Source organism: Myxine glutinosa, chromosome 8 (assembly GCF_964187855.1).
Source record: "Myxine glutinosa chromosome 8, kmMyxGlut1.1, whole genome shotgun sequence".
Classification (NCBI taxonomy): Eukaryota; Metazoa; Chordata; class Myxini; order Myxiniformes; family Myxinidae; genus Myxine; species Myxine glutinosa.
In genome coordinates, this window is record NC_136268.1 from 113,699,303 (window position 1) to 113,726,158 (window position 26,856).

At 48.3% G+C, this 26,856-nt stretch overlaps 1 protein-coding gene across 3 annotated transcripts in view; it reads right to left on the minus strand.

Moving 5' to 3' along the window:
- Positions 1–26,856, minus strand: part of SETDB2 (SET domain bifurcated histone lysine methyltransferase 2) — a 130,907-nt gene that overhangs the window by 81,661 nt on the left and 22,390 nt on the right. For 2 of the 3 annotated variants that reach the window (XM_078783696.1, XM_078783695.1), the window contains exons 3-4: positions 1,973–2,310; positions 1,802–1,872 (exon numbers count right to left, since the gene is read on the minus strand). In XM_078783696.1, the coding sequence (XP_078639822.1) occupies positions 1,802–1,849 (48 nt within the window). In that variant the 5' untranslated portion in view covers positions 1,850–1,872; positions 1,973–2,310. Of the gene's footprint in view, positions 1–1,801; positions 1,873–1,972; positions 2,328–26,856 lie in introns of all 3 variants that reach the window. The other variant, XM_078783697.1, reaches the window with a different exon arrangement.

The following is a 26,856-nucleotide window of genomic DNA, read 5'->3' on the forward strand; positions in this document are numbered from 1 at the left end:
GACAATACATTCCATCAAGTATTCAATCTCAACCAAATTTAACAGGATGACTAAGGGTTACACAATTAAGGTTGTGGCATATTCATTTACTCCCCCCCCCCCCCCCCTCTCCCACAGGGGGTTTTTTCTCCCCCAAGCAGGTTTTCCTCACCATTGCCAATGGGGATGCGTGTTGAAGTGTTTATCTGTGTTAAGCTAGCTTTATCGTGGCATTTTCCCAAGGCCGTCTCGAACAACAAAAATATATTAATACCAATAATGGCCCACCTCCACAAGGGGTTTTTCCTCCTCAAACAAAAGTGTCAACGTATATAAATAACTTATCATGGCGTTTGTTGGAGCAACGGCCAATGCTAAAAGTAAAAATATTATAAACCACAAACACGTATGATTACCTTTTTAAACAGTCGCCAATTCTGTTTATAGCACCAAGTAAAGAAATTTGGAGAAATCGCAACATCCATGAGAAGTTATACTTCCAGAACCAAGTGAGAATCTACTGTACTCAATATACCCCAGACGGGTTGGGTTTAATAACATGACCCTTCCTGCCGCTAACGTGGCGTTTTTGGTAGCGGCCATTTGAAACTCGCTCCTGTTTAAAACGAAACTGAAAGGGAGGAAGCCCAGGGTGTGCTCATTTACTATGCAGCTAGCTAGCACTTGCCAAGCTAGCTGTTCCTTAACTGTTTTGAATGCAGAGCTTGCTTGAATGCTTAAACTACTTGACGATTTCCCTACAAGAAACTTGGTAAACGAACACACCCAATGTGCTACTTAAGAAATTAAATTGATCTATTGGTAGAACATATAAATTGTGTCCAAATGCCCTATTTTTATGCGAAAGTAAAGCTGGATGGAAACACAATCATTGGCTCACTAAAAACGTTTGTTTATTTTTCTGATCAAGCTTTTTATACATTTATACATTTGGCCTGACAACATCCCCAATTGAACCTTGGCTCACAATGTCAGGAAAGCATGAGTGCTTGTCCATTACCCACCAGCATCCTTGTAATTAATGTAAAAGCATACGGCTTTCTGCCAACGTCTTTGTCCTGCATGCGATTTATGCACAAGCGCTGATGGACCATACTCTTAAGCGTTGGTGCCATCGAAGCAGCTTCCTTCGTTCATATGCAGCACAAAGCTGCACATTGCATCATTGGCTGAGGGCATGGCTGTGCCACTGATGGTGCCCTCTGCTGCTAAAGGAAGGAATTTGTACTTTGGACAGCCCTGACAGCCCTGACAGCCATGTCCTGACAGCCATGAAAGCCATGTCCTGACAGCCATGACAGCCATGTCCTGAAAGCCATGCCTTCGATGAAGGTTTAAAAATAAATAAATAAAGAGTTGCAACCACTTGCGCAATGAATAATCATACTCAACGTAATCACAACAAATATGTGGATACAGGGTGGGGGTGGGGGAGGGGGGGGATGGGGGAGGGGGAGGTTGCCTGGCCAGCAGCAGATTTTACCTGCCCTAGACCATCAGGCAACCATCAATGTCTGCCATCAACTTGCTAACATTTGAAGAGCAAGCAAACTCGAAGCACAGCTTGGCTGATTGAGGCATGGTACATGCAACTGAAAAAAAAAAAATTCAACATTTGATGGTCTGAAGAACAAATATACACATGGTGTAAATGCTCTTTGCATGGGCAGAACCAAATGACACGTGTCAATGGAGATACAACCAGCAGCTTGCACAAAGGAAAACCAACGCAAAGAAAATAAACAATGTTCAAAAACAAGTCACGTTGAACATATGAAACAAATTTCAAGTTAAGACTTACGCTGTCATCAGATGACGTGCCGTCATAATCTTTGAGTGCAGGACTCATTCTCTTGGATGGTCCATCACTTGCTACATGAAACAGTTCATACAAGCCTCAATAGTCTTGAAACTAAAGACTTAAACAACAATTTGAAGGAATAAAATAAGCATTGATAAAGCAAACTGGCACCTCCAGGCTGTGGTTCATTTCCATTCTGGTCGCTTTCCTTCTTGGCGTTCCTGCTTTCAGATGTTCCCGGCTTGCACTCGTTTCTCTTTTGAGAGCTCTGCCCATCATCCTGTCCATCATTTCCTTTCCCATGATATTCTGAAAATCCATATTTGCCACTATGGTTTTGGCAATACAGCCTGGTACAGAAACAGCAAGAGTATTAATGACACTTGATCAAATTTGATTACAAAATAGGGTCACACCAGAAGGCGATGCCAGCTTGTTAAGAATTGTCATGCTGTTTTAATATCCAGGCCACCACTTTAAAACAGACAAACAAAATAAATAAAATAAGTCTGAAACCACAGGTGGTCTGACAGATGGATGGACGGACAGAGAGAGCAAACAGTCTTCTCCAGTGAAACCAGTACGGGGCTAATACAAGCGCATGAATAAGGCAGCACAACCAATAGACCAACTCTGTATACAACAACTAAACATACAAAACAAGTACAATTACAAACCAAATTACAACAAGTACAAACCCCTCACCCTCCCCTCCCAAAATTCTAATTTTAGGTATTTGAAGTAGTGATAAATGTAGGGGTGTACTTACTTTTTCAACATGTGAAATTTGCATTTATGTTTATTTAAATTATACAATGGACAACAAAATGTAAATGTTTCATGATATTTGTTAAATTATATCACCTTCATCTATCAATATTGTTGAAATGAGGATCAAATAGCTGTGTGGTGAAATATGTTGAAAAAGTCAAAACTTTACATGGTGTACTTACATATATAGATATATATATATATATATATATATATACTGAAACGCAAAAGAAACTTACCACCTTTGAAACCTTTAAATATCAACAATAACACTGCGTGTAGTAAATGTGTGAACTTATTTGTGGACAATAGTGTCCTCACTGTCAGACAAAATGGTCACGGATGGTCACTTGAACCTTCAATAATCACTTCATAGCACAGCTGTTGAACAGCCGTTTTGACTGTCAGTGATTAGCCAAGGGGTACGGGATGATTTTAATGAGCTGCACGTGATGTCTTGATATTGGCTTTAAAAAGGCCAGTGCAAAATGGGCATTTCAATCAACATGCCACGATTGTCAAGGGATCAACGGCAGCGTGCCCTGGGCATGCTGCAAGGCGGACTGAGCTACCGTGAGGTGGCACGTCGCCTTGGCTGTTCACACCAGACGATATCGGCCCTGGTGGACAGAGACACCCTCCACAACTCTGCAGATGACAGACCTCGATCAGGGAGGCCAAGAGTCACCACTGCAAGGCAGGACAGGCAGATGGTCCGAAGTCACCTGCAGGATCGATTCCGTCCAGCATCCCGCACTGCGGCAGAAACTCCGGGGCGTGCAAACCCATGGATCTCCAATGATACTGCACGAAGACGACTGCATGACTATTGCAGTCATGCAAGAAACTTACCACTTGTTTGAAATGTAATAAAATTGTAACAGTTCAAAATAAAACAAACCAACAATTGCTAATTGAAACATTGGCATTTTATTGATGACATGTCAAGTTTTTGACCAAGATACACCATCTCATCAGTTTGTTCTACAGCACAGAACAGCACAGGGTGCAATGTCAGTCCCCTTTCAATAGCGTGTGTGGCCACCATTGTTTTGGATACAGGCAGTGCATCATCGGCGTAAATTGTTACAATTTTATTACATTTCAAACAAGTGGTAAGTTTCTTGCATGACTGCAATAGTCATGCAGTCGTCTTCGTGCAGTATCATTGGAGATCCGTGGGTTTGCACGCCCCGGAGTTTCTGCCGCAGTGCGGGATGCTGGACGGAATCGATCCCGCAGGTGACTTCGGACCATCTGCCTGTCCTGCCTTGCAGTGGTGACTCTTGGCCTCCCTGATCGAGGTCTGTCATCTGCAGAGTTGTGGAGGGTGTCTCTGTCCACCAGGGCCGATATCGTCTGGTGTGAACAGCCAAGGCGATGTCCCACCTCATGGTAGCTCAGTCCGCCTTGCAGCATGCCCAGGGCACGCTGCCGTTGATCCCTTGACAATCGTGGCATGTTGATTGAAATGCCCATTTTGCACTGGCCTTTTTAAAGCCAATATCAAGACATCACGTGCAGCTCATTAAAATCATCCCGTACCCCTTGGCTAATCACTGACAGTCAAAATGGCTGTTCAACAGCTGTGCTATGAAGTGACCATTGAAGGTTCAAGTGACCATCCGTGACCGTTTTGTCTGACAGTGAGGACACTATTGTCCACAAATAGGTTCACACATTTACTACACGCAGTGTTATTGTTGATATTTAAAGGTGGTAAGTTTCTTTTGCGTTTCAGTATATATATATATATATATATATATATATATATATATATATATATATATATATATATATATATATATATATATATATAAAATATATCTTTATATATATATATATATAAAATATATCTTTATATATATATATATATAAAATATATCTTTATATATATATATATATAAAATATATATATATATATATATATATATATATATATATATATATATATATATATATATATATATATATATATATATATATATATATATATATATATTGAAACGCAAAAGAAACTTACCACCTTTGAAACCTTTAAATATCAACAATAACACTGCATGTAGTAAATGTGTGAACTTATTTGTGGACAATAGTGTCCTCACTATCAGACAAAACAGTCACTGATGGTCACTTGAACCTTCAATGGTCACTTCATAGCACAGCTGTTGAACAGCCGTTTTGACTGTCAGTGATTAGCCAAGGGGTACGGGATGATTTTAATGAGCTGCACGTGATGTCTTGATATTGGCTTTAAAAAGGCCAGTGCAAAATGGGCATTTCAATCAACATGCCACGATTGTCAAGGGATCAACGGCAGCGTGCCCTGGGCATGCTGCAAGGCAGACTGAGCTACAGTGAGGTGGCACGTCGCCTTGGCTGTTCACACCAGACGATATCGGCCCTGGTGGACAGAGACACCCACCACAACTCTGCAGATGACAGACCTCGATCAGGGAGGCCAAGAGTCACAACTGCAAGGCAGGACAGGCAGATGGTCCGAAGTCAACTGCGGGATTGATTCCGTCCAGCATCCCGCACTGCGACAGAAACTCCGGGGCATGCAAACCCACGGATCTCCAATGATACTGCACGAAGACGACTGCATGACTATGGTCTGACTGCCAGAAGACCATACAGAGGCCCCGTGATGACGGCTGCCCATCGACGCAACCAACAGAGATGGTGCCAGCAGCATCAGCGGTGGTATACACACACACACACACACACACACACACACACACACACACACACACACACACACACACACACACACACACACACACACACACACACACACACACACACACACACACACACACACACACACACACACACACACACACACACACACACACACACACACACACCATGCATTTTAAGGCCATTTTCCCTGCTAGAGCGGGGGTTAGCCTTGCGGTCCCCATGACAATCTTCTCCATTTTGCCCTATTTTCAGCATCTCTCCTTGTTAACCCCCTTGCCCGCATTTCTTCTTCCACCATCTTTAGCCAAGCCTTTCTCGGTCTTCCCCGTCCTCTACTTCGTTCTACATTCATTTCCATCACTCTTCTCAACCAGTCACTTTCATCCTTCCTCAACACATGACCAAACCATCTCAACCTGTTCCTCTTCACAACATCAATCACAGGCTCTATTCCCATCATTTTTCGCAATTCATCATTTGTCTTCCTCTCTCTCAACGATACTCCGCACATCCATCGAACCATTCGCATTTCCACTCTTTCCAACCTTCGTTGCTGCTCTACGTTCATTACCCATGTCTCGCTCCCATAAATCATAACACTTCTCACACATGCAGCATACACCTTTCCCTTCAGCTGCAACGACACTCCCCTCCTTATCAGCACGCCACTCAGTTCCCGAAACTTCTTCCATGCACATCTCACTCGAGCAACCGTTGCCGAGTCTGATCCACCTTCTCCATTCAGCATGTCTCCGAGGTAGCAAAACGTTTTCACACCTTCCAGCTTCATGCCGTCTCCAAGATCCAACTCAACATTAAATTCATCTGCAGCTCCCTCTGTGCACACCTTACATTTGAATGTAGCTGCCACACTGGTTAATGACCCTCTCAGACCACTACATTTTTGATGAACCCACTCAGCGCACATTGTACATTGAATGGAGTCCACTCCGACACCCTTCCTGCACACAGCACAGGGCAATTTCCCAGTTCTTTCCACCTCACCACATGCTTTACCACTTGCCATCACCTTCGTCTTTCCGATATTCACCTTCAGACCTTTTGTCTCCATACATTCCTTCCACTTGTTCATCTTTTCCTTCAGTCCATCCATACTTTCCGCAATCAACACCAAATCATCTGCATACAACAACTCCCACGGTAAACCCTCCTTTACGTTCTGAGCCAGCACCTCCATCACAGCTACAAATAGTAGTGGACTTAGTACCGACCCCTGATGCACTCCCACCTTCACCTCAAACTCACCACTGTTCCCGTCCTTCGTCCTTACAGCTGTGCGCGCTCTTTTGTACATTGCCATTACTACTCTGATCAACCATTACTCCACTCCTAACTTCCTCATTGCCCATGTCAATACTTTGCGTGGAACCCTATCGAATGCTTTCTCCAGATCAACAAACCCAAGAAACAACTTCTTCCTCTTCTCCATGTACTTCTCCTGCAACTGCCTCACAATAAAAAGCACGTCTGTCGTTCCTCTTCCTGGCATAAATCCAAACGGCATTTTATCGATCTTCACTTTCTATCCTTATCCTCCTCTCCAACACCCTTTCCAATACCTTCATTCCATGCTCCAATAACTTTATCGCTCGGTACGAGCCACACTCGAGAGTGTCACCTTTCCCCTTGTATAGAGGGACGAGGGTACTCAGTTCCCAATCCACTGGAATGCGGCCTTCTTTCACCGCCAGATTACAGATCTCTGTCATTCTCTTCACACCCCAACTTCCTGCTGCCTTCAACATATCTACCACAACTCCCATCGGCCCTCCCGCTTTTCTACTCTTCATTGCTTTTATCGCTTCCTCAACTTCCTTCTCAGTTATCTTCTCTATCGGTCCTAAAACTGGGGTACTCTCGATGTTGCCATCCCATTCATTCTCTGTATTCAACAGCATTTCCATACATCTTTTCCATCTTCCTTTAATTCCATCTGGGTCCACAACGATTTGTCCCACTTCATCCTTCAAGCAACTCACCCCCATCACATCACACCTCTTTCGCTATCTGCTTTGCAATCCTGAATACTGATCTCTGACCCTCTTCCGAATCCAAGCGTTCTCCGAACATTTTCCTACATGCCTCCTGTGCCTTTGCTCCCTCTTTCTTTGCAGCCTTATAACTTTCATGCTCTGCTGTTTCTGCTCCCGTACCCTTCGCCTTCTGCCACGCCTTGAACTTCTTCCTCTTCTTGTCAATCCTCTTTCCAACTTCATCATCCCACCACCATGTTTCCAAGTGCCTCAGTGGTCCTTTTGTCCATCCACATACTTCACCAACGGCTCCCAACAGACTAGCTTTCAATGACATCCAACCACTTTCAAGCTCAACCACATCATCCTCTACCCTACTCAGCCTCTCTTTTAATGCCTCCCTTCCTGTCACCTCTTTCAACCTCCACACCTTCATTCTCGGTTGGTACTTCACCCGCCGAGCTCTCCTCGCACCTTTCACCCTTATGTCGCAGACAACCAAGTGGTGCTGTGAAACAGCCTCCTCCCCCAGGATCACCTAAGTGTCCCGGAGGTGCCCCCTATCTCGCCTACGCACCATCAGGTAGTCAACGGTTGTCGTCGACCCACCTGACGTGTATGTAACAAGCTTATTATCCTCTTTCTGGAACTGAGTATTACAAATCAACAAATCAGCAAACTCAAAAATCCTTTCACCTTCTCCATTTCTCACACCATATCCGTAACCCCCATGAACTCCCTCAAAACCATCCATACTCCTTCCCACATGTCCATTTAGGTCTCCTCCTACCACAACAACTTCCTCATCTTTCACGTTTTCCATCAGCTTCTCTGTCGCACACCAGAAATTGTCCTTCTCTTCATCGCTCCGACCAACCTGCGGAGCACATCCCGAGATGACGTTCACCAAGAGCTTTCCAATCATCATTTTCACCATCATCAACCTATCACTCACTCTAGTCACACTCACCACACTGTCTACAAACTCCTCAGAAAACAGGACACCAACACCATTCACGCCCTCCAGGCACCCTTGCCACACAAACATGTATTTCTGTCCCTGCCTACCCTTCACCATTCTCACACCACTTCCCTTGCATCTCGTCTCTTGCACACAACATATGTCCACTCTTCTTCTGACCAATACTTCCACCACTTCTCCTGATCTCCCTGTCATTGTCCCTACATTCCATGTCCCAAACCTCAGAAACCGATCTCCACTTCGGGCTGTACCCTGCCCATATGTAGTTGTAATTGTCATGGTTCTCTTTTTGAGGCAATGTTTTTATGGCCGGATGCCCTTCCTGATGCCAACCCTCTTAGTCGTCTCTTACGACACGCAGGGATACGGTGTACCTATTCTAATCCAGGGTACACACTGGGAAACGTTTAAAACATAGAAATTCGGGGGGGGGGGGCACCACGGCTGCGGGGGCCCCATCAGCACCACGCCACGTTTGTCCGGTCAGCACCACACCCTTGGAAAGGACTTCGATGCTGTGGAGAGATCAAAGCAAGCCTCCTTCGATGCTGTGGTGAGATCGAACCAAGCCTCCTTGCTCGAGTGGACCGCGCTGGATTTCGGCAGCGGAAGCCTTGCTCGCTCCGCCCCGATGAAGGCCTCGCTGGGTGTTCTCCAAACAGGGGCAGAATCGCCCAAGCCGCGCTGGATTTCGGCGGCGGAAAGCAGCCACGAAGCGACGATATTCGGTCGGGCTGTAATGCGAACACCACGGCGGCCCGGTCAGCACCACACACTTGGAAAGGACTTCGATGCTCAGCACGTCATCCGAAAACAGCTCCGGTTGGTGCGAACTGCGAACCACTCGGTCAATGGCGCGAACCAGGTCCCGACACGCCCTTGCTCGCTTGGCCCCGATGAAGGCCTCGCTGGGTGTTCTCCAAACAGGGGCAGAATCGCCCAAGCTGCGCTGGATTTCGGCAGCGGAAGCCTTGCTCGCTCGGCCCCGATGAAGGCCTCGCTGGGTGTTCTCCAAACAGGGGCAAAATCACCCAAGCCACGCTAGATTTCAGCAGCGGAAGCCTTTTCTTTTATATATATATATATATATATATATATAAATATATATGTCTATATATAAATATAAATCTATATAAATAAAACTGTGTGTGTGTGTGTGTGTGTGTGTGTGTGTGTGTGTGTGTGTGTGTGTGTGTGTGTGTGTGTGTGTGTGTGTGTGTGTGTGTGTGTGTGTGTGTGTGTGTGTGTGTGTGTGTGTGTGTGTGTGTGTTACTTATAGACTCCTAAACGGAGAGGCTCACGTACTTGATTTTTGGCATAGACATGGCCATTGGGCCTGGGAAGGACATAGCCCACCTGAAAATGACCTCCGATGACGAAACCCATATTTTTTATTGATATTTAACTTGGCGCATTTCAGCGAGGAACATTATACACTGAATCGCAGCCTGTGCCACAGCAGCACGCTGATTCGCTCAGAGCGATCACGTGATGTTCCATCCTCGCCGCCAGACGCGCTCACGTACTCGATTTTTGGCATAGACATGGCCATTGGGCCTGGGAAGGACATGGCCCACCTAAAAATGACCTCCGATGACGAGATCCATAACATTAGTTAGGACCTTTAGTACAACACTAAATGACGCCCTTCCCCCTGACATGACTTACAAAGAAATCGGGCTGGAACACCGCCACAATTGGCCGCCACCATTGACACCTCCGAAAGGCCTACCCACCTCGCATAGCACGTGCTAGTACCGAGGAGCAGGAGTGGGGAGAGCGGCAGTGGTGCAGTGGGCATGGCCCTGGATGAGCCGGCGAGTCGTGGGAGGCTCTGATTGGCAGAGCAGTGCGCCAATGTGACGTCATCGGCCAGGGCTATTATCAAGGGTCAGACGCCATTTTCGGCAGTCGAGTTGAGTGCAGTTCGAAGGAGTTCACGGCTTGAGAGAGTCCCGGTGCAATCCTGAGTTGGCTTGTGAGCATGGTCCTGGCCCGGGTTGAGTTGGCTGTCGTGTGGAAGATCACCGTCGAGGTGGTTGGAGCTCGCTCCTTTTTGCTGGGTGGATTTGCGCTAGCCTGGAGCGGGACCTCGGGTGCAGCGGCGAGGGCGTTGGCTCGGGCCTAGCGGGGCGTGTGAGGCGGACGGAGGATTCGTCCAGGCCGGGAAGAAGACGACAGGGACGAGATAAGGCCGTATCCGCAAATACACTTTACATAAAAGACGTGTTATTTTCGTATTCATCTCCCTCGTCTCGTGTTTGAGGTCTGGGGTGCGGGATCCCGATTTAGCTACCTTATTTTATTACCGTCGCGTGTTTTTTTCCACTGTCTTTGCTTTTCATTAATAAATCCTTATATTATTTTTGTACATATACCTGAACGCAGTTTCCTGTTTGATTGAATTAGATAAGGCTGCAGGGCTCTCGCTGCGTCCCGCCATTCCGCGCGTTTCAGTGTTTGATTTGGAATCCGCTATTGAGTTTTCGCCTCGGGAGTTTAAAGCCTCGTAATCGGCCTCCACAACTCTGATGTTAATCGCAGTTGCGCGACAATACACTGAATCCCAGCATGTGCCAGAGCAGCTCGCTGATTCGCTCAGAGCGATCACGTGATGTTCCTTCCTCTCCGCCAGACCACTGAACTGAAAATATATAGAATGACGATTGCCATTCACACCACACAGGTGGAGATGCAGCTACTGGGCGCCATCTTGGTTGGCACTCGATGCTGGGTGATGGTGATTTCCGTCATGCGTTTGCACATAATTCACAGCGAATAGCGATTGCGTTTTTTCACCTTTTGTGCGATCGTGTTTTGTGTCGATTTTTGTCGATTTTGTGCGATATGAATTAAACGTCTTTGAAACAGCTGTGAAACGTCTTTCCACAACCCTTCCGTAACCAATTGGAGCAGTTTATTGCCGCACAAAATGGCATTTTAACAGTTGTCTGGCTTTTAAAATCTGGGACACGTTCAAAACAAAGGAGATCCGCGAAGCGAGTCGGTCGAGTCGTGCTAACCAAGATGGCGACACGGCGGCTACACTTTTCACGGAGTACGAGCGTTCTATATATTTTCAATTCAGTGCTCCAGACTCGCTCCCGTACTTGATTTTTGGCATAGACATGACCATTGGGCCTGTGCCAGAGCAGCTCGCTGATTCGCTCAGAGCGATCAGGTGATGTTCCATCCTCGCCACCAGACTCGCACCATATATCACGGTGTAATTTGTGCGAGGCCTTTGTCCGAGTGAGCTGGAGTCGAGAGGGCGAATGTACGGGTTGGGAATGTACGGGTTGGGAATGTACGGGTCTCCCTTCCCCCGCCCGGCAACGCCGGTACTGGAGGGCATCATAGGATCGGTGAGTCTTCGAAATCTGCTTATTGCTCCCCATCTCCCTCCCCTTCCCCTCCTCTCCTCCCCTTCCCCCAATCCCCTTCCCTTCCCCACACCCCCTCCACCCTCCCCTTCCCCCCTCCCCTTCCCTTCCCCACACCCCCTCCACCCTCCCCTCCCCCCTCAACCCCTCCACCCTCCCCTCCCCCCTCAACCCCTACCCCCCCTCAACCCCTGCCCCCCTCCCTTTCCCTTCCCCCCTCCCCTCCCCTCCTCCCATATATATTGTTACGGATCCGGGGGACGGCACTCCCGTTAGCAATGGGGGGTTAATCCCCTTGTCCTGTTAAGCTGGCCGTCCGACCGGTCCTGGGGGTATGACGTCACTTCCGGTCGATGGTAAGTAGGGTTGTAAGCCAAATTTGTCTCAATACCTAAGTACTACCACCGGCCGTAAGCGAGGAAATACTCCCACCCGGGCCGCAGCGTGGTTGGATTGCGCCGAGTGAAGCGAGCTGCGACTCGGGCCGTTACCAAGAGACTAAACGCGATTATAAAGCAGTTTGGCCAAAATCGCGCCACAGGTACTCAATCGAAAGAAAGGGCTGGAGCCTGGAAATTACCAAAAATGGACTCTTATCAGGCATCAATGGCTCTGTGTGCTTCAGAAACTAGAAAAAAAATCCAGTTTAACAAAAAAAAAAAGTAAGTCAAAAGCTCAACTCCAAGAAAAATGGTGAACGTTAGAAGATCGGCAATATTTCAATTTTGCGATAACCTTAGCTCAATGGTTTCGCGGAAACTGTATTTTGCCAATAAATCTGTCAAAGGCTAAGAAAATGACAAAATTATGCCCATTAAACCTAATTCTTTCATACTAAACCATAAATGTACCAAGTTCACTGAATCTAATCAAATATTAGGCTGTACAGCCTTCAAGTGCCAAAAAGTTGAGGTTTTCGGTCAAATTTTTTGCCGATTTTTGATTATTTACCCATAAAATCGATGTTTTTTCCACCCAAAATTTGCCCCATATCTGTAAAAATTTCAAAATGCCACAAGCCAGATTTACTCCAGTGTATATTTTCTGAAAATATAGGTCTCAGTGCCTTAGAAAATGCATATATTGTGAAATCTGACTTGTGGCAATTAGAAAAAATGAATTTCACACAAAAGTCAATTTTCGAAAATCTATTGCAAGCCGTTTCCGGGGCGTCTATTTCCATTTTAACATTTTCTTGAATAATTTGAGTTTGAATCAAGTTCTAGGGCTAAAATTTCACACTGGGAAGTTTTTTGACCTGGGAAATCCAAAAATGCAATCAGATTTACCCCTAAATCAACCCTTTTCATGTTATGAACAAAATCCTTTTTTTCTGCCATCATTTTACCCATTCTTGCATCAGACCACGCATTGCATCAGACCACATATTGCATCATAGTTCATCTTTTCATGCATTGCCTCGCATTTTTTCATGCATTGTTAGTACTGTATACTTTTCTTTTACAGAACAATAAAGCATCTCTCACTATGAAATTGACATGGGACGAGTTCTTTTCCATCTGCCAAGAAGCGAAACCGAACAACTTCAAACCTCCAGATTGGGACAAAGTTGAAACAGTTGTGGCCACGAAGCTTTCTGTCCATCAGGATGACCTGCTGCATGCAAGGATGGTGGAGCTGAAGTCCCGGTACAACAAGTTCACTGCAACTCGGAAAAGCAAAGGTAGTGCTCAGAGGGATGCTCCATGCAAGGATATCGTCATTGATAGTGAAGACTTCATCTCTGCCTCCTCTGTACCCGAAGTCCCCCGGAAAAAGCCAAAGAAGTCATTGGATCAATTGGGAGAGAGGCAATTTAAGGCCCGCACGGACGAAATCTGGACGAAAGTTGAGGAATATGCAGAAGAGAATGACGAAACCCCGTTGAGAATTCTTGCATTGCTCCTTAGAAAATGTAAGGACAAGAGTGCACGTGAATTCGGAGACAGTGCATGGCAACGACCAGCTTCCGCTTCAACTCCCAAACCATCAACTTCCTCTACAATTCCCATCGATGCAGCAATTGCCATCATGGTGGACTGCCAACTTGGACGTGATACGTACACCAAACTTAAGAAGATTTTAAAACAACAATGACACAACATTCTTCCATCCTGGATCCACATCAGGAAAACACAGACCGAAATATCTCCAAAGCCACAGTCGTTACCTGATCCACACGAAGGTGTTCACATGATGTATGCTGAGTCAGTACAGATAACAGCACAAAGGATCATGGAAGACCTTCCAGCATCACTCCTTCCATCATCTGCTGTCATGAACATTAAGTTTGGGTTTGATGGTAGTGGTAGCCATGCAATCTATCGGCAAGTTGAGAACGAGAAGACAAACAACATCATTATGTCCATGTTCTGTCCACTATCCCTCACCTCAGACTGTGGTGATGTTAAATGGAGCCAGAAGTCACCCAACAGTGCCCTCGCACATCGACCTTTAGCGCTGCAGTTGGGGAAGGAGTCGACCGAAACCCTCCAATCACTTCAAGTGTTCGACGACGACATCAACAAGATGCAAAACGAAGGGTTCACAACTACGGTTGGCGACAAGGAAGTTTATGTGAAGGCCAAGGTGTCGTCGCACATGATGGACATGAAGGCTGCCAATTTGTATCTGGGTCTTGGTGGGGCGTATTGTGACTTATGCGACCACTCCAGGGCTGATTGTCACGATCCAGAAGTCGTGCGAGCAGGGTTCGAAATCACGAGATCTGTTGCAGATCTACACGCTCTGTTCGAAGAAGTTGTTGATGATGGTGTCGTTGTCAAACACCGGAATGATTACGGGACACGGAAAGGTTTGACAAACAAGCCAATACCAAACCATGAAGTCATCTCGGTTCAAGTTCTTCATGCACTCCTTCGTACATTCGACCACTACATGAAGATTGCTGTTCACCTGAAGGCAGAAGTGTTTGAATGGACAGAGTCTGAGGCATCTCACTATCACAAATTTCTTGTAGCTGCCAAGACAGAGATTCAGAAGAAACTGGAGGAGGTGATAGGAGAGAGATGGGACTTCCCAGATGGTACTGGTAAGGGAGGTACCTCGACAACTGGCAACACGGCTCGACGTATCTTACATCATGGTTGCAGAGACATCGTCATACAGATGTTACCCGACCGATTCCAAGGTGTTATGACGCAGATTGGACAATATCTGTCGGTCATTCTGCGGTTGTTTTCGTCGTCGGAGAACATAAACGTACAAGAGTACAAACAAGTTTGCACCACCCTTTACCTGTTGTACTTAGAAAGTTTCCCCACCCGACCAAAGAAGAAATCACCTCAACCAGTGGATGAAATGTGGATTTGTGTTCCGCCGACTCTCCATAAACTGCTTGCCCACTCTTGGGAACTCATTGAAATGAACGATGGTCGTGGGTTAAAGTGCTTCGATGAATCGGGTTTGGAGGCCAACAACAAAATTCTTCGATCGATTCGACTCAAGTTGTCCCGTAAAACGTCACAGTCTGACAATTTGGAAGACGTGATTAACCGATTGTGGTTGGGCTCTGATCCTAAAGTGAACAACATCCGGCTCCAAGCTCAACCATACTGCAAACATTGCAGTGAGTATGGACATTCGACTCGGTACTGTCGAAAAGCCCACCCAGTGTTTGGGCCTCTGAGTAATGACGATGCACTGTTCGAGAAGTTGTGTTGTTAGGAATTTAATGCATTGTTTTAGCTCTTTCATTTTGTTCTTAAAATTCTTTTTACTGTAATATGCTTCCAACGAACCCTCAACCACATTCAGGGGATTATTTTAAGCCAAGATATGCCCGAAAATGTGTTTCGGGTCCGAAATGCCCAAATATGGTAATTTGGGCCCAGACCCCTCAAAATCAAAATTTAAAAACAAATTTTTTCTCGTTGTAATAAGCTTAGTAATACGCTTCTAACGAGCCCTCAACCACTATCAGGGGATTCTTTTAAGCCAAGATATACCCGAAAATGTGTTTTGAGCCCGAAATGCCCAAATATGGTAATTTGGGCCCAGACCCCTCAAAAATCAAAATTTAAAAACAAATTTTTTCTCGTTGTAATAAGCTTAGTAATACGCTTCTAACGAGCCCTCAACCACTATCAGGGGATTCTTTTAAGCCAAGATATACCCGAAAATGTGTTTTGAGCCCGAAATGCCCAAATATGGTAATTTGGGCCCAGACCCCTCAAAAATCAAAATTTAAAAACAAATTTTTTTCTCGTTGTAATAAGCTTAGTAATACGCTTCTAACGAGCCCTCAACCACTATCAGGGGTTTCGTTTAAGCCAAGATATACCCGAAAATGTGTTTTGAGCCCGAAATGCCCAAATATGGTAATTTGGGCCCAGACCCCTCAAAAATCAAAATTTAAAAACAAATTTTTTCTCGTTATAATAAGCTTAGTAATACGCTTCTAACGAGCCCTCAACCACTATCAGGGGATTCTTTTAAGCCAAGATATACCCGAAAATGTGTTTTGAGCCCGAAATGCCCAAATATGGTAATTTGGGCCCAGACCCCTCAAAATCAAAATTTAAAAACAAATTTTTTCTCGTTGTAATAAGCTTAGTAATACGCTTCTAACGAGCCCTCAACCACTATCAGGGGATTCTTTTAAGCCAAGATATACCCGAAAATGTGTTTTGAGCCCGAAATGCCCAAATATGGTAATTTGGGCCCAGACCCCTCAAAAATCAAAATTTAAAAACAAATTTTTTCTCGTTGTAATAAGCTTAGTAATACGCTTCTAACGAGCCCTCAACCACTATCAGGGGATTCTTTTAAGCCAAGATATACCCGAAAATGTGTTTTGAGCCCGAAATGCCCAAATATGGTAATTTGGGCCCAGACCCCTCAAAAATCAAAATTTAAAAACAAATTTTTTCTCGTTGTAATAAGCTTAGTAATACGCTTCTAACGAGCCCTCAACCACTATCAGGGGATTCTTTTAAGCCAAGATATACCCGAAAATGTGTTTTGAGCCCGAAATGGCCAAATATGGTAATTTGGGCCCAGACCCCTCAAAAATCTAAATTTAAAAACAAATTTTTTCTCGTTGTAATAAGCTTAGTAATACGCTTCTAACGAGCCCTCAACCACTATCAGGGGATTATTTTAACCCAAGATATTGAGATATTTCCAATATTTCACCCTCTCAGCCCACTGTGTACCACCGGCCGTAAGCGAGGAAATACTCCCACCCGGGCCGCAGCGTGGTTGGATTGCGCCGAGCGAAGCGAGCTGCGACTCGGGCCGTTACCAAGAGACTAAACGCGATTATAAAGCAGTTTGGCCAAAATCGCGCCACAGGTACTCAATCGAAAGAAAGGACTAAAGCGATCGGATGCGAATGAAACCAAAGAATAAGGAGGAACAGGTATTTATTAATTATTTACATAAAACCAAAGAAAGAGAAAAGGAAGTAATTTACAGAAGAGAAAGCAGATACACAGGGCAAGTCTTAAACAGTTTTAATTATGGAATCCCAGACAACACAAAGGCCAGACCATGGACTTACACGACAAAGGGGAATTGCAGGCAGGAATCACTGGAGGAGGGAGAAGGGTCCGTGCAGGACAGCAGGGCTGGCAGGTTCGGCAGGGTACAGCAAGGAGGTCCGCTCCAGCTCCACGCTGGAAGCGAGCAGCCGGCGACTCCACGTATTCGGTTTCACACGGCAGGGCTTTCTGAAACAGCCGCCCCTCGTACTTGTTCGTCCCACTCACTCAACTTTCTTCGGAACCCCTCACTCCAGCTCCCTCACTCAAATGACTCTCCACCGACTCTCCTTCTCACCGACTCTCGTGCTCCCTCAATACTCTGCATAAGCAGTCCCTCGCAGTCGCTTTTATTGCTCGTCGCCGTATCAAGCCGCGGGCTGCGAGGGCACGCCTACCGGTTCGCTCACCGCGGTGCTGGTTGGTGGTTAGGGCTGGCTGACTCCACCTCCGATGATGACAACGTGCCACGCCCGTGATTTGGCGGCTCCTCCCCCCTTCTTCTCCGAGATGGAGCACATGGGCAATGGCGTCTTGCGGGATAGAAAACCATTCGTACTGCTTTTGAATGGAACGAAAGGGACATGCTGGGGCCCTCTCTGGCGTCGGGTGGATGTATTTTGTCATGGCTCAGCCTCGAAAGGCTGAGCAATCCATTCAGATGGTTGGTCACCTGTATGGGGTGTCCGTCCGGCATTTTCGATCCAAGGGAGGAGGTATGGATGGGCCGAGGTGCAGGGCCCCATCCCTGCGTGGGGCCTTGCGTTCCCATGCACGATGACCCAACTGGCCACGGTCGGAGCACCGCACCCGCCAAGGTGCACGGCTCCAAAATGTCCTACCTCCCCTTGAACCTTGCCGATTGCCTTTGCCGCCACGGCACGGCACCAACCATACAGTGCAGGGGCCGGCACGAATCGTGCACGCCGGTCCTTGTGAGACCGCCACGGCACCGATCCCCGCCGGTCCCTGCTGCACATAACTCACCGGGGGCTTACGTCTGCTATCCGTCCCGCTAAACGCTACCCGGTCGGTGTCGATGCTTGAGCCGCGTCCTCACACCTCGCGACCCACTCCGCACTCGCACACCCGTGCCTCCCATACACTCCGTTACCGCACACTCTCCTTCCACATTCTCTGGTGTGCATTCTCCCTCACACTCCGTACTCGTACTCTCTGGTGCACACCCGCACCTTTCAAGCACCCCATCATCGCACACTTTTCTGTTACACACTCCGTAACACCCCCGGGTGTGCACTCCTGCACACACTCCAACACGCTCTGGTGTACACTCCTGCACACTCTTTTACCGCACAACCAGGCGCATACGCGCCCCCCACAAACTTCATTGTGCATTCTCGCTCACACTCCTCGGCCTTTCACTCTTTTTCCACACTCTCGGGTGTGCACTCCTCCTTCACACACTCAATCATCGCACGTCCTGGCACACACTCTCTCTCGTACCGCGCACCAGTCACCCTCGTACACCGCACAATGGACCTTCCACGAACGCCCGGGTCTGACCTCTGCCCCAAGCGCGCCAAAAACCCGTTCGCGCCAAACACATTCACGCCATTTTTTCCACTCACCTTGGGGTCCTCCTTCCCGGCAGCACCTGCAAACTTTTCATTGAATTAGTAAGCCCGGCATCACGGTGCAAATGCAGACTTTGTGCGGATTCCATTTCTTTCTCCCGCGATTTGTTTCCCGATTCCACCGTCTCTTCGGCCCCAATTTTCTTTTTCCTCGGCAACAGCCGGCGCCCATGAAATTGCCCTGTCCAATTCGGCGATCGTCGGCTCTTCTACACTCCGCGTCGCGATTTCCATATCCCCGGTCAACTTGGCTGTCCTTTGCTCAAGCTCGCTCCCCACGCGTTCCTCACACTGCTTCACCCCGTTGCGTACCACTGCGACCTTCTCGCTCGTCCTGCGCCCAATGTCTTCCCCTGCCTTCTTCATATTCCTATCTATTCGATCAATTGTTTTGTTTTGTGCGGATTTTCCTCACAAATTGAAGGGGTGTTTGACATCCACACCCATTCTAGCTTACCCCACTAGTGACAGGACCTTTACCCTGGACACGGATGCAAGCCAGGAAGGATTGGGCGCAGTTTTGTTGCAGACACAGGAGGGCGTGTAGAGAGTGATTGCTTATTATAGTCGGGCCTTGAGTAGACCCGAACAAAATTATTGCGTCACCCGCAAGGAACTATTGGCTATGCTGGCTGCCATGAACCATTTCCATCCGTACTTGTATGGGCGGAAATTTTTGGTTCGAACTGACCATTCCTCCTTGCAATGGCTCCTTCGGTTCAAGGAACCAGAGGGCCAAATTGCAAGGTGGTTTAGTGGGGCAACTTAGCATAACAATTGTGCATTTTGTGAGGAAAGCACCAAATTTGGCACACTAGTAGACTATCATATTATGAAAAGATCTGGATATTGAGCCATCTCAGATTCAGAGATTTGATTTTTGCAAGATTTCGATTAGATTGGGATCGAAGAGAACACCTTCTTCGTCTTCTGTACAGTGAAGTTGCCAGCCCTGAATTATCTGGCTACATCTGGGTGCTTCATTGGGAGTGCAACCATGTCCCTCAGGTGAACAGGGACCCACCTGGCATAGTGTGTGTGGTCTAAGGCATGGAACCATGGGACCAGTTCCATCAGGGCATCAAGGTACATCGTGAATGAAGCCTGCCGCAGAGAACGCACGTAGACCAGTACCAACATCTCTAGTTCCAGCACAGTTGCCCAGTACTGAAAGTTGGGAATGTCTTCTCCTCTCTGGTGCCACCAGTCTTCGAACTCACGCAGGTCTTCTGCATCTTCAGCATATGTCATACAGTGGCGTTCATACGCACGGTGTTGCAGGATGTGCAGTGCCGCTGCAGTGATTTGATGAGCTCTTCTTGTGCGGGTGACGTGGGCAGCTCGCAGGAAGGGGTCGGTGTCCCTGCCGTTGCAATCTCAGCTTGCAAATCTGCAAAATCTGCAAATCTTGCAAAAATCAAATCTCTAAATCTGAGATGGCCCAATATCCAGATCTTTTCATTATATGATAGTCTACTAGTGTGCCAAATTTGGTGCTTTCCTCACAAAATGCACAATTGTTATGCTATATTTAGCTTAGCTGCCGGACTAGTTGGAAAAGATGCAGCAGTACGATTTTAATGTGACCCATAGGGCCGGGAAGGCCCATGGTAATGCCGACGCACTCTCTCGGCGTCCTTGTCTGGGGGGAAACTGTAAATTTGGTGCGAGACACGAGGAGAGGGAGCAATTGGGCGATTCTGCCCCGATCCTCGTCGTCCGTGCAACCCAGGTGAGAGGGCCAATTTTGCCACTAACCGCAGATGAAGAATTTGGAACTTTGGCGTGGAGCACGGCCCAGCGGGAGGATCCCGTCCTGGGACCGGTGTACAAATGGGTCAGATTGGGGCAAAGACCTATGGGGGAAGAGGTCACCCCCCTCGGAGCACAAACAAAGGCATATTGGGCTCAGTGGCAGACTCTGGAATTGAAGGAGCACTCCGCCACTGTTAGTATGTCGGCCAGGTGAGGCCGCAGGTAGGCTCTGGGAGCCAGTAGAGTTGTTCAATGGGGCCCAAAGATCCGGAGGACGGACCCGGGTAGCCCGACGCCAGAGAGGGCCCCAGCACGTGGTAGGATTGCACCTGCGTGGTTGGATCAGCCCAGCACGTGGTTGGATCGGCAATGCACTGCCGATCGAATGGACAAAAGGTGTGCGAGAAAAGAGGTGTGTGAGATCAATGGTGTGCTAATAAATGGTGTGGAATGCTTGGTGTGGAATAAAAGGTGTGGAATGCATGGTGCGAAGGAGTGAATGGGGGGAGATGGAACCCATTCACGGACACCCAGGGTGGGTAGTGTATAGCCAGGTGGAGGGCATAGGCAAAATTTGTATGGATATTGACACCTGTGGTGCAGGTAGTAGAATGAAGTGTTTTGTTGGGTGCGTGAGGATGTGGAATGGCTGGGCGTGTGGTTTAATTGGTGCATATGGTTATTGGGGCACTCCGCCACTTGTAGTTTGTCGGCCAGGTGAGGCCGCAGGTAGGCTCTGGGAGCCGGTTAGGTTAGTTGTGAGTGGGGCCCGAGGATCCAAGGGAAGGACCCGGGTTGCCCAATGCCAAGGTGGGCATCAGGGGGTAAAGTGCCAGGAGGTGCCTTCCCCAGTTTAGGTAGTCGCAGGAGCAGGTAAGCTCGGGTGGCGACTTCAGTGGCGGAGGTGCGCAGGTAGGTAGACCTGCTAGTGGAGCCACACGACCCAGCCCCGAAATTGTGCAAGGGCACAGAGTGAAAATTTGTGGGAGTGAGACCCAAATTTTGGAGGGCACCAGATGGGCAATGGGAATTCGGGTTCTTAGAACCACATAGTTTAAAGAGGCCGATTGGCAGGGTAAGACCCCGGGTAGTTAAAGGTAAATGTCAGTTGAGTAGTTAGGATGAGAAATCCCTTCGCACCATCCACAGCCATTCACCAAGGAGGACGAAGCTCCACACAAAGGCTTTGTAAACTGTTTGAGTGGTAAAGACGCATCACGACATAGAGAGACATTGTGGTTGGTTCCATTCTTTCCTTCTTGGGAGGGATTGGGAGACGAATTTGGAGTAGAGGGGGATATGGGAGACAAGACGTAGAGACGAATTGTAAATACAAGGAGGGCGAGGGTAGTGTAAGCCGACGGTGGGGGGTACGCACGGCTAGGGACGAGTCTGCTCTGCTCGCTCTTCCATGCCCCTCGCATTGCATTACCTTGTTTCTGTGTGCCGTTGCGCCCTTTCCGCTTTGCTGGTCGTGCTTTATCTCTCCCCCCACCCCAGGACCATTTTGGAGGTGGAGCTGTGCAGCACCATCGACCAGCACCATCGACATACATATATATATACATATATACATATATATATATATATATATATATATATATATATATATTGTTGCGAATATGGAATTTGGCCTCCATATCCGCTTGTAAATATTCCCCTATTTTCTCCGATACTCCCCAACTCTCCCTTACCCCATTCCCTAGTCCCATTGTCTGTAAACAACACCCATTAGAGCCGATCTTCCCCTTCATCCCCCCATTAAATGTCGTGCCCAGGTCCCCCGCACCACACGTAGACAATTATAGGACATCTTGCTAGTTATTCTTAATCTATGTCAGTTAAGGACTTGTTTCCATTAATTATGACTCTTCGTTGCACCAGAATGTGATTATATGGCACCTGTTAGGAGTTTAGGACCTTCCCATACCTCCCCGCATCTCTTCCCATCATCTCAAGCTCCAACAACAACCACAACAACAGCGGCTTTGCGTCCTCACTCCGGCTCGGTTGGCCGCCATTGAACATGTGCTCGACGGGGTTACCCAGAAGGGGGCTCCCTGTCGGCCCCTCGTCAAGGGCGGAGCCGGTAACCCCCGCACCCAATGAGAAGCCATGGGCCGATGCCATATGGGGCGGAGCTAACGAGCGAGGGCGTGACTCCCCGCCGGATATACGCGGCCCCGCGCCGGACGTGACGTAAGATGCGCCCCGAGCTTGGAAGGACAAGACGCCACCCTCCCGAGCGCTGAGCGACCTCCCCGGCATCTCCACCAAAGTCGCGACCCACGAGCGCTGAGCGACCTCCCCGCATCTGCTGGACACCACCGTACGTGATTCTGTCCCGGAGCCAGGTGCACCTGAGCCATCGACTGCCGCTTTCCTTGCCATCAAACCCCGTGTGAGTGAGCCTTGTCCCGCGTTTATCTGTGGTCTGTCTAGGGTTAATATAAGGTTGTGTCTAAGTGCCCACCTTCCTATGTTTCCCTCTTGTCCCTGTAATCTAACCTTTTCCGCCTTAATATAACCTCCTCCGGAGGTCTTGAGAACTGAACCCCTGGTGTCGTATTGTGTCATTATAACCCAGCCGGGTGTCTTCTCTTTCCTATTGAGCCAGCGTAGCGCGATTAGTCAACATTCGGGCACAATCGGGTAACTTGTACGGATACGGCGGCCATCCCGCTCGGCCCACCATACCATCAAAGTCGTATCTGTAACAATTGGTGTCAGGAGTGGGATTGGACCCGGAGCGCGTTTACGCGCTCGAAATTATAACAGCGAAATTTGATTGTGTTTTACAAAAAAAAATAAAATAATAAAAACCCGAATTTTGAAAGTCGCGCTATGGCGGATCAAGACAGCTGGGGTCCGGTAGGGGAGAGTGAGGCAGGGTCGGTCCAGGACCAAATTGAGGGACGTGAGGAGAGCGAAGCAGCGAGGGTAGCAGACGCGCAAAATAGCGCCGTCACGCACGAAGAAGCGGGCGCGCAAAATGGCGCCTCGCTGATCACCGCGCCAGCGACCGTGGCAGCGCCCCCGATGGATTGGGGCCTTTTTTTCATACAAATGAAGGCCCTTATGGCCCAGAATAGCGAGAAAATGAGGGAGGAAACGAGGGCTGATAATGAGCGGTTGGGAAACCGGATGGATGCTCAGGGTGAGCGATTGGAAAACCAAATGGGGGTAATGAGGGACGAAGCGAGGGCTCGGAGTGAGCAATTGGGGGTAATGAGGGACGAAGCGAGGGGTACCGGTGAGAAGTTAGACAATAATTTTGAGGAGTTAGACAAGAAAATTGGGAAGTTAGACAATAATTTTGAGGGGTTAGACAACGGGATAAAAGAGGTGAAACATGGGTTAACGGGGGTAGAAAACAGAATGGCCGCTCAAGAGAATCAAATGGAAGGGATGCAAAAAGGGTTAGAGGGGTTAGAAAACAGTATGGAAGGCAAATTGAGGGACATGAGGGACCAAGCGGAAAGGGAAGTTAAACAAATGGAGCAGCAGATAGAGGGGGTCAGAATGGGGGTAGAAACCAAACTGGATGCTCACAGGGAGGAAATGGAGCAGATGAGGGTGGCATCTGGGCAGGAGATGCAAGTGATGGGAGAGGAGATCAGAAGAGGAGTGAGTGAGGAGGTCGGAGGAGTGCGCGAGGAGGTGAGGCACTGTAAGGAGCACATGGAGAAGGAGGTGAGAAAGGGGACTGTAAAGTTACAAGGGGGCATAGAGGACCTGACGCAGGAGGTGGAGCAGCTGACGGTGGGACAGACGGAGTTAGTGGAGCAGGTTCAAAGGAACACTGCGGTAATAGGAGGGTTAAAAGCGACACAGAAAGAACTAAAAGACGACTTGATAGCGACGAAGAAGGAATGTCAGATGGTACGTGAGGGACTGACAATGAGGTTGGACGAGGTGATAGAGGTAATGGAGACGAAGGACCGGCAGGTGAGGACGCACATGGAAACGGTCAAGGTAGCCTTAGAGGATGAGCTTGAGGAGACGTACCGGGGAATAAAAGAGGTGAAGCACAAATTAGAAGAAGTGGAGGAAGGGATGAGCGAAATTAAGAAGCGACGGAGAGGGGATAAGAAAGAGATAAAAGAGGAGATAAAAGAATTGGTCCAAAGTCTGTGTTTGGATCGTGATGATGTGCTCATTAACCGGATGAGGGATTCGCAGGTGATGGAGGAGAAGCGAAGAGGAAGAGGACCCGGTGTAAGTGGTGACCAATATGGTCGTGCGTATGATGCGCCAGGGGATTTAAGAAGCTTGGGGGTCGAGATGGACCCGGGTGTTCGTGAGAGGCCGTTGGTGAAGTGTGCGACAGGTCTGGTGTGCGAAAATGGAGGTGTGCAAGAAAGTCCGACTCTGGGGTGTGTGAGGAAAAAGTGCGTGCCAAGGAGTGAGTGTGCTGGCGAGAGTGAGTCGGTCGTAGCGCGTGTGCGAGGGAGCACATGGAAGCGCGGTGTGGTGAGTGTTACAGAGGGTGTGACGGGAGAGTGTGCGCAGGAGTGTGCGCGAGAAAGGTGTGTGACGGACAGGTGCATGAGGAAAGAGTGCGCTGTCAGAAGCAAGGAAGAGTGTCCACCTGTGGTGAGTGTTACAGAGGGTGTAACAGGAGAGTGTGCGCGAGAAAGGTGTGTAACGGACAGGTGCATGAGGAAAGAGTGTGCTGTCAAGAGTAAGGGTGAGTGCGCTGTCAGGAATGGAGGTGAAAGTAGTGAGAGTGACATGGAGCGTGAGTTAGTTGTGACAGGTGAGCGAGGATGTACACCTGGGATGGAAGGATGCACACCTGGAATGGTAGAGCGTGAGTGGGAATGCACGCTGGAGTTGGTGGTGAGGCACGTGGTTGGGTGTGCGAATGAGAGCACACCTGTGATTGTCACAGAGGAGGTGACTGAGGAGGGGGCGCGAAGAGGTGTTTTGGTGAGGTGTGCGACCAACGAATGTGTGCCAAAGTGTTCGGTGGTCAGGTGTGTGACCAAGGCTGTGAGTGGAATGGGTGTACCGAGGTGTGTAAGGAACGGTACGAGGAGCATGGAAACGGCTGGATGTGTGAGCAAGGAACGGGCCACGGGGTGTAAGCGTCCAGGTGAAGCATCGACGTTACACGGGTTAGAGGTTAGAGCGACTTTTAGCCGAAGCAGGCCCTCGGTGCGTGCCGGGCCTCGCTTTGAACGGCCGCGTCCAGGCTCCACTAGGCGGAGCTGGCAGCCCGATAGAAAGGGTCGTCATGGCGACCACTTTTTGGTGAGACGTGCCGGCAGGTCTAGATCGGGGCATTGGATGGCTCCACGCCGAGGTGGTGTGTGGGATCTCGGCACGGGTAAGCCCCCGTCCCTGCACCGAGTGCCGGACGCATCCAGCCGCTGGCACAAAACAACCAGCATCCATTGCTTGGCTTTACGAAGCCGGGCTTTGGACAGGGATTGGCGCACCGAGAGGTATTAGTGAGTCGACTGGGTGATGAGGTTAGTGTATTGGACCCAAAATTAGAGAAAAACAAAATTTGATGATTGGCAAGGGATTGGCAGTAGTGATTGGCAGATGATGGGCAGTGATTGGCAAATTTTTAATTTGTTGAAATTTGATGTGCAAAATTGGTAGTGAGAGACCCCCGATGTGGGGGGATGGCAAATCCACCATCCTTCCCATATAGGGGGGGCAAAGGAGCAATAGATTATGGGGTGTATGGCAGTGAAAACTAGCCCGGGTGGGTTAGGATATGGTGTGTAGGGATCTAGCGAAGATTGACATTAGGTGACGTTAAGTTTAGTTAGTGACTGATACCTGTAGTGGGGACGCAGGTAGATTAGTATGGATGATAATGACGTGGGAGCGCAATAGTTTAAAGGGACGACTGGGAAGCGCAAGTTTCAGAAGGGAGTAGTTAGCTGAGATGATGCTGTGTGTGTGAGAATTGAACAGGTGTGATTGCACAGGTGTGCAACTGGACAGGTGTGTGGAGCAGTGTATGAGTAGTGAGTGTTGTGGATCAGCGCGAATGCGCTTGGGGAGAGAAGGGTGCAGGTGGCACCAGGTGTGAGAGCACAGGTGTGCAGGTACAGGTGTGTGGAGAGAGTTGGAGTAAGTGGTACGGAGTGGTGTGCATGGTGCGAAGGTGTGGATGGGGGAAGAGTGGACCCCTTTCACGAGTACCCGGGGCGGGTAGTGTAAGTGTTAGGTAGAGGGTGCAGGTAAATTGTGGTTGGATATTGGCATTTGTGGTGCGGTTGCAGAATGGTGTTGTGAATGGGTGCATTAGTGTTGTGGAAATGGCTGGGCGTGTAGCCTGTTAGTGTGTGTAGTTGGTTGGGCACTCCACCACTGTGAGGATGTCGGCCAGGTGAGGCCGCAGG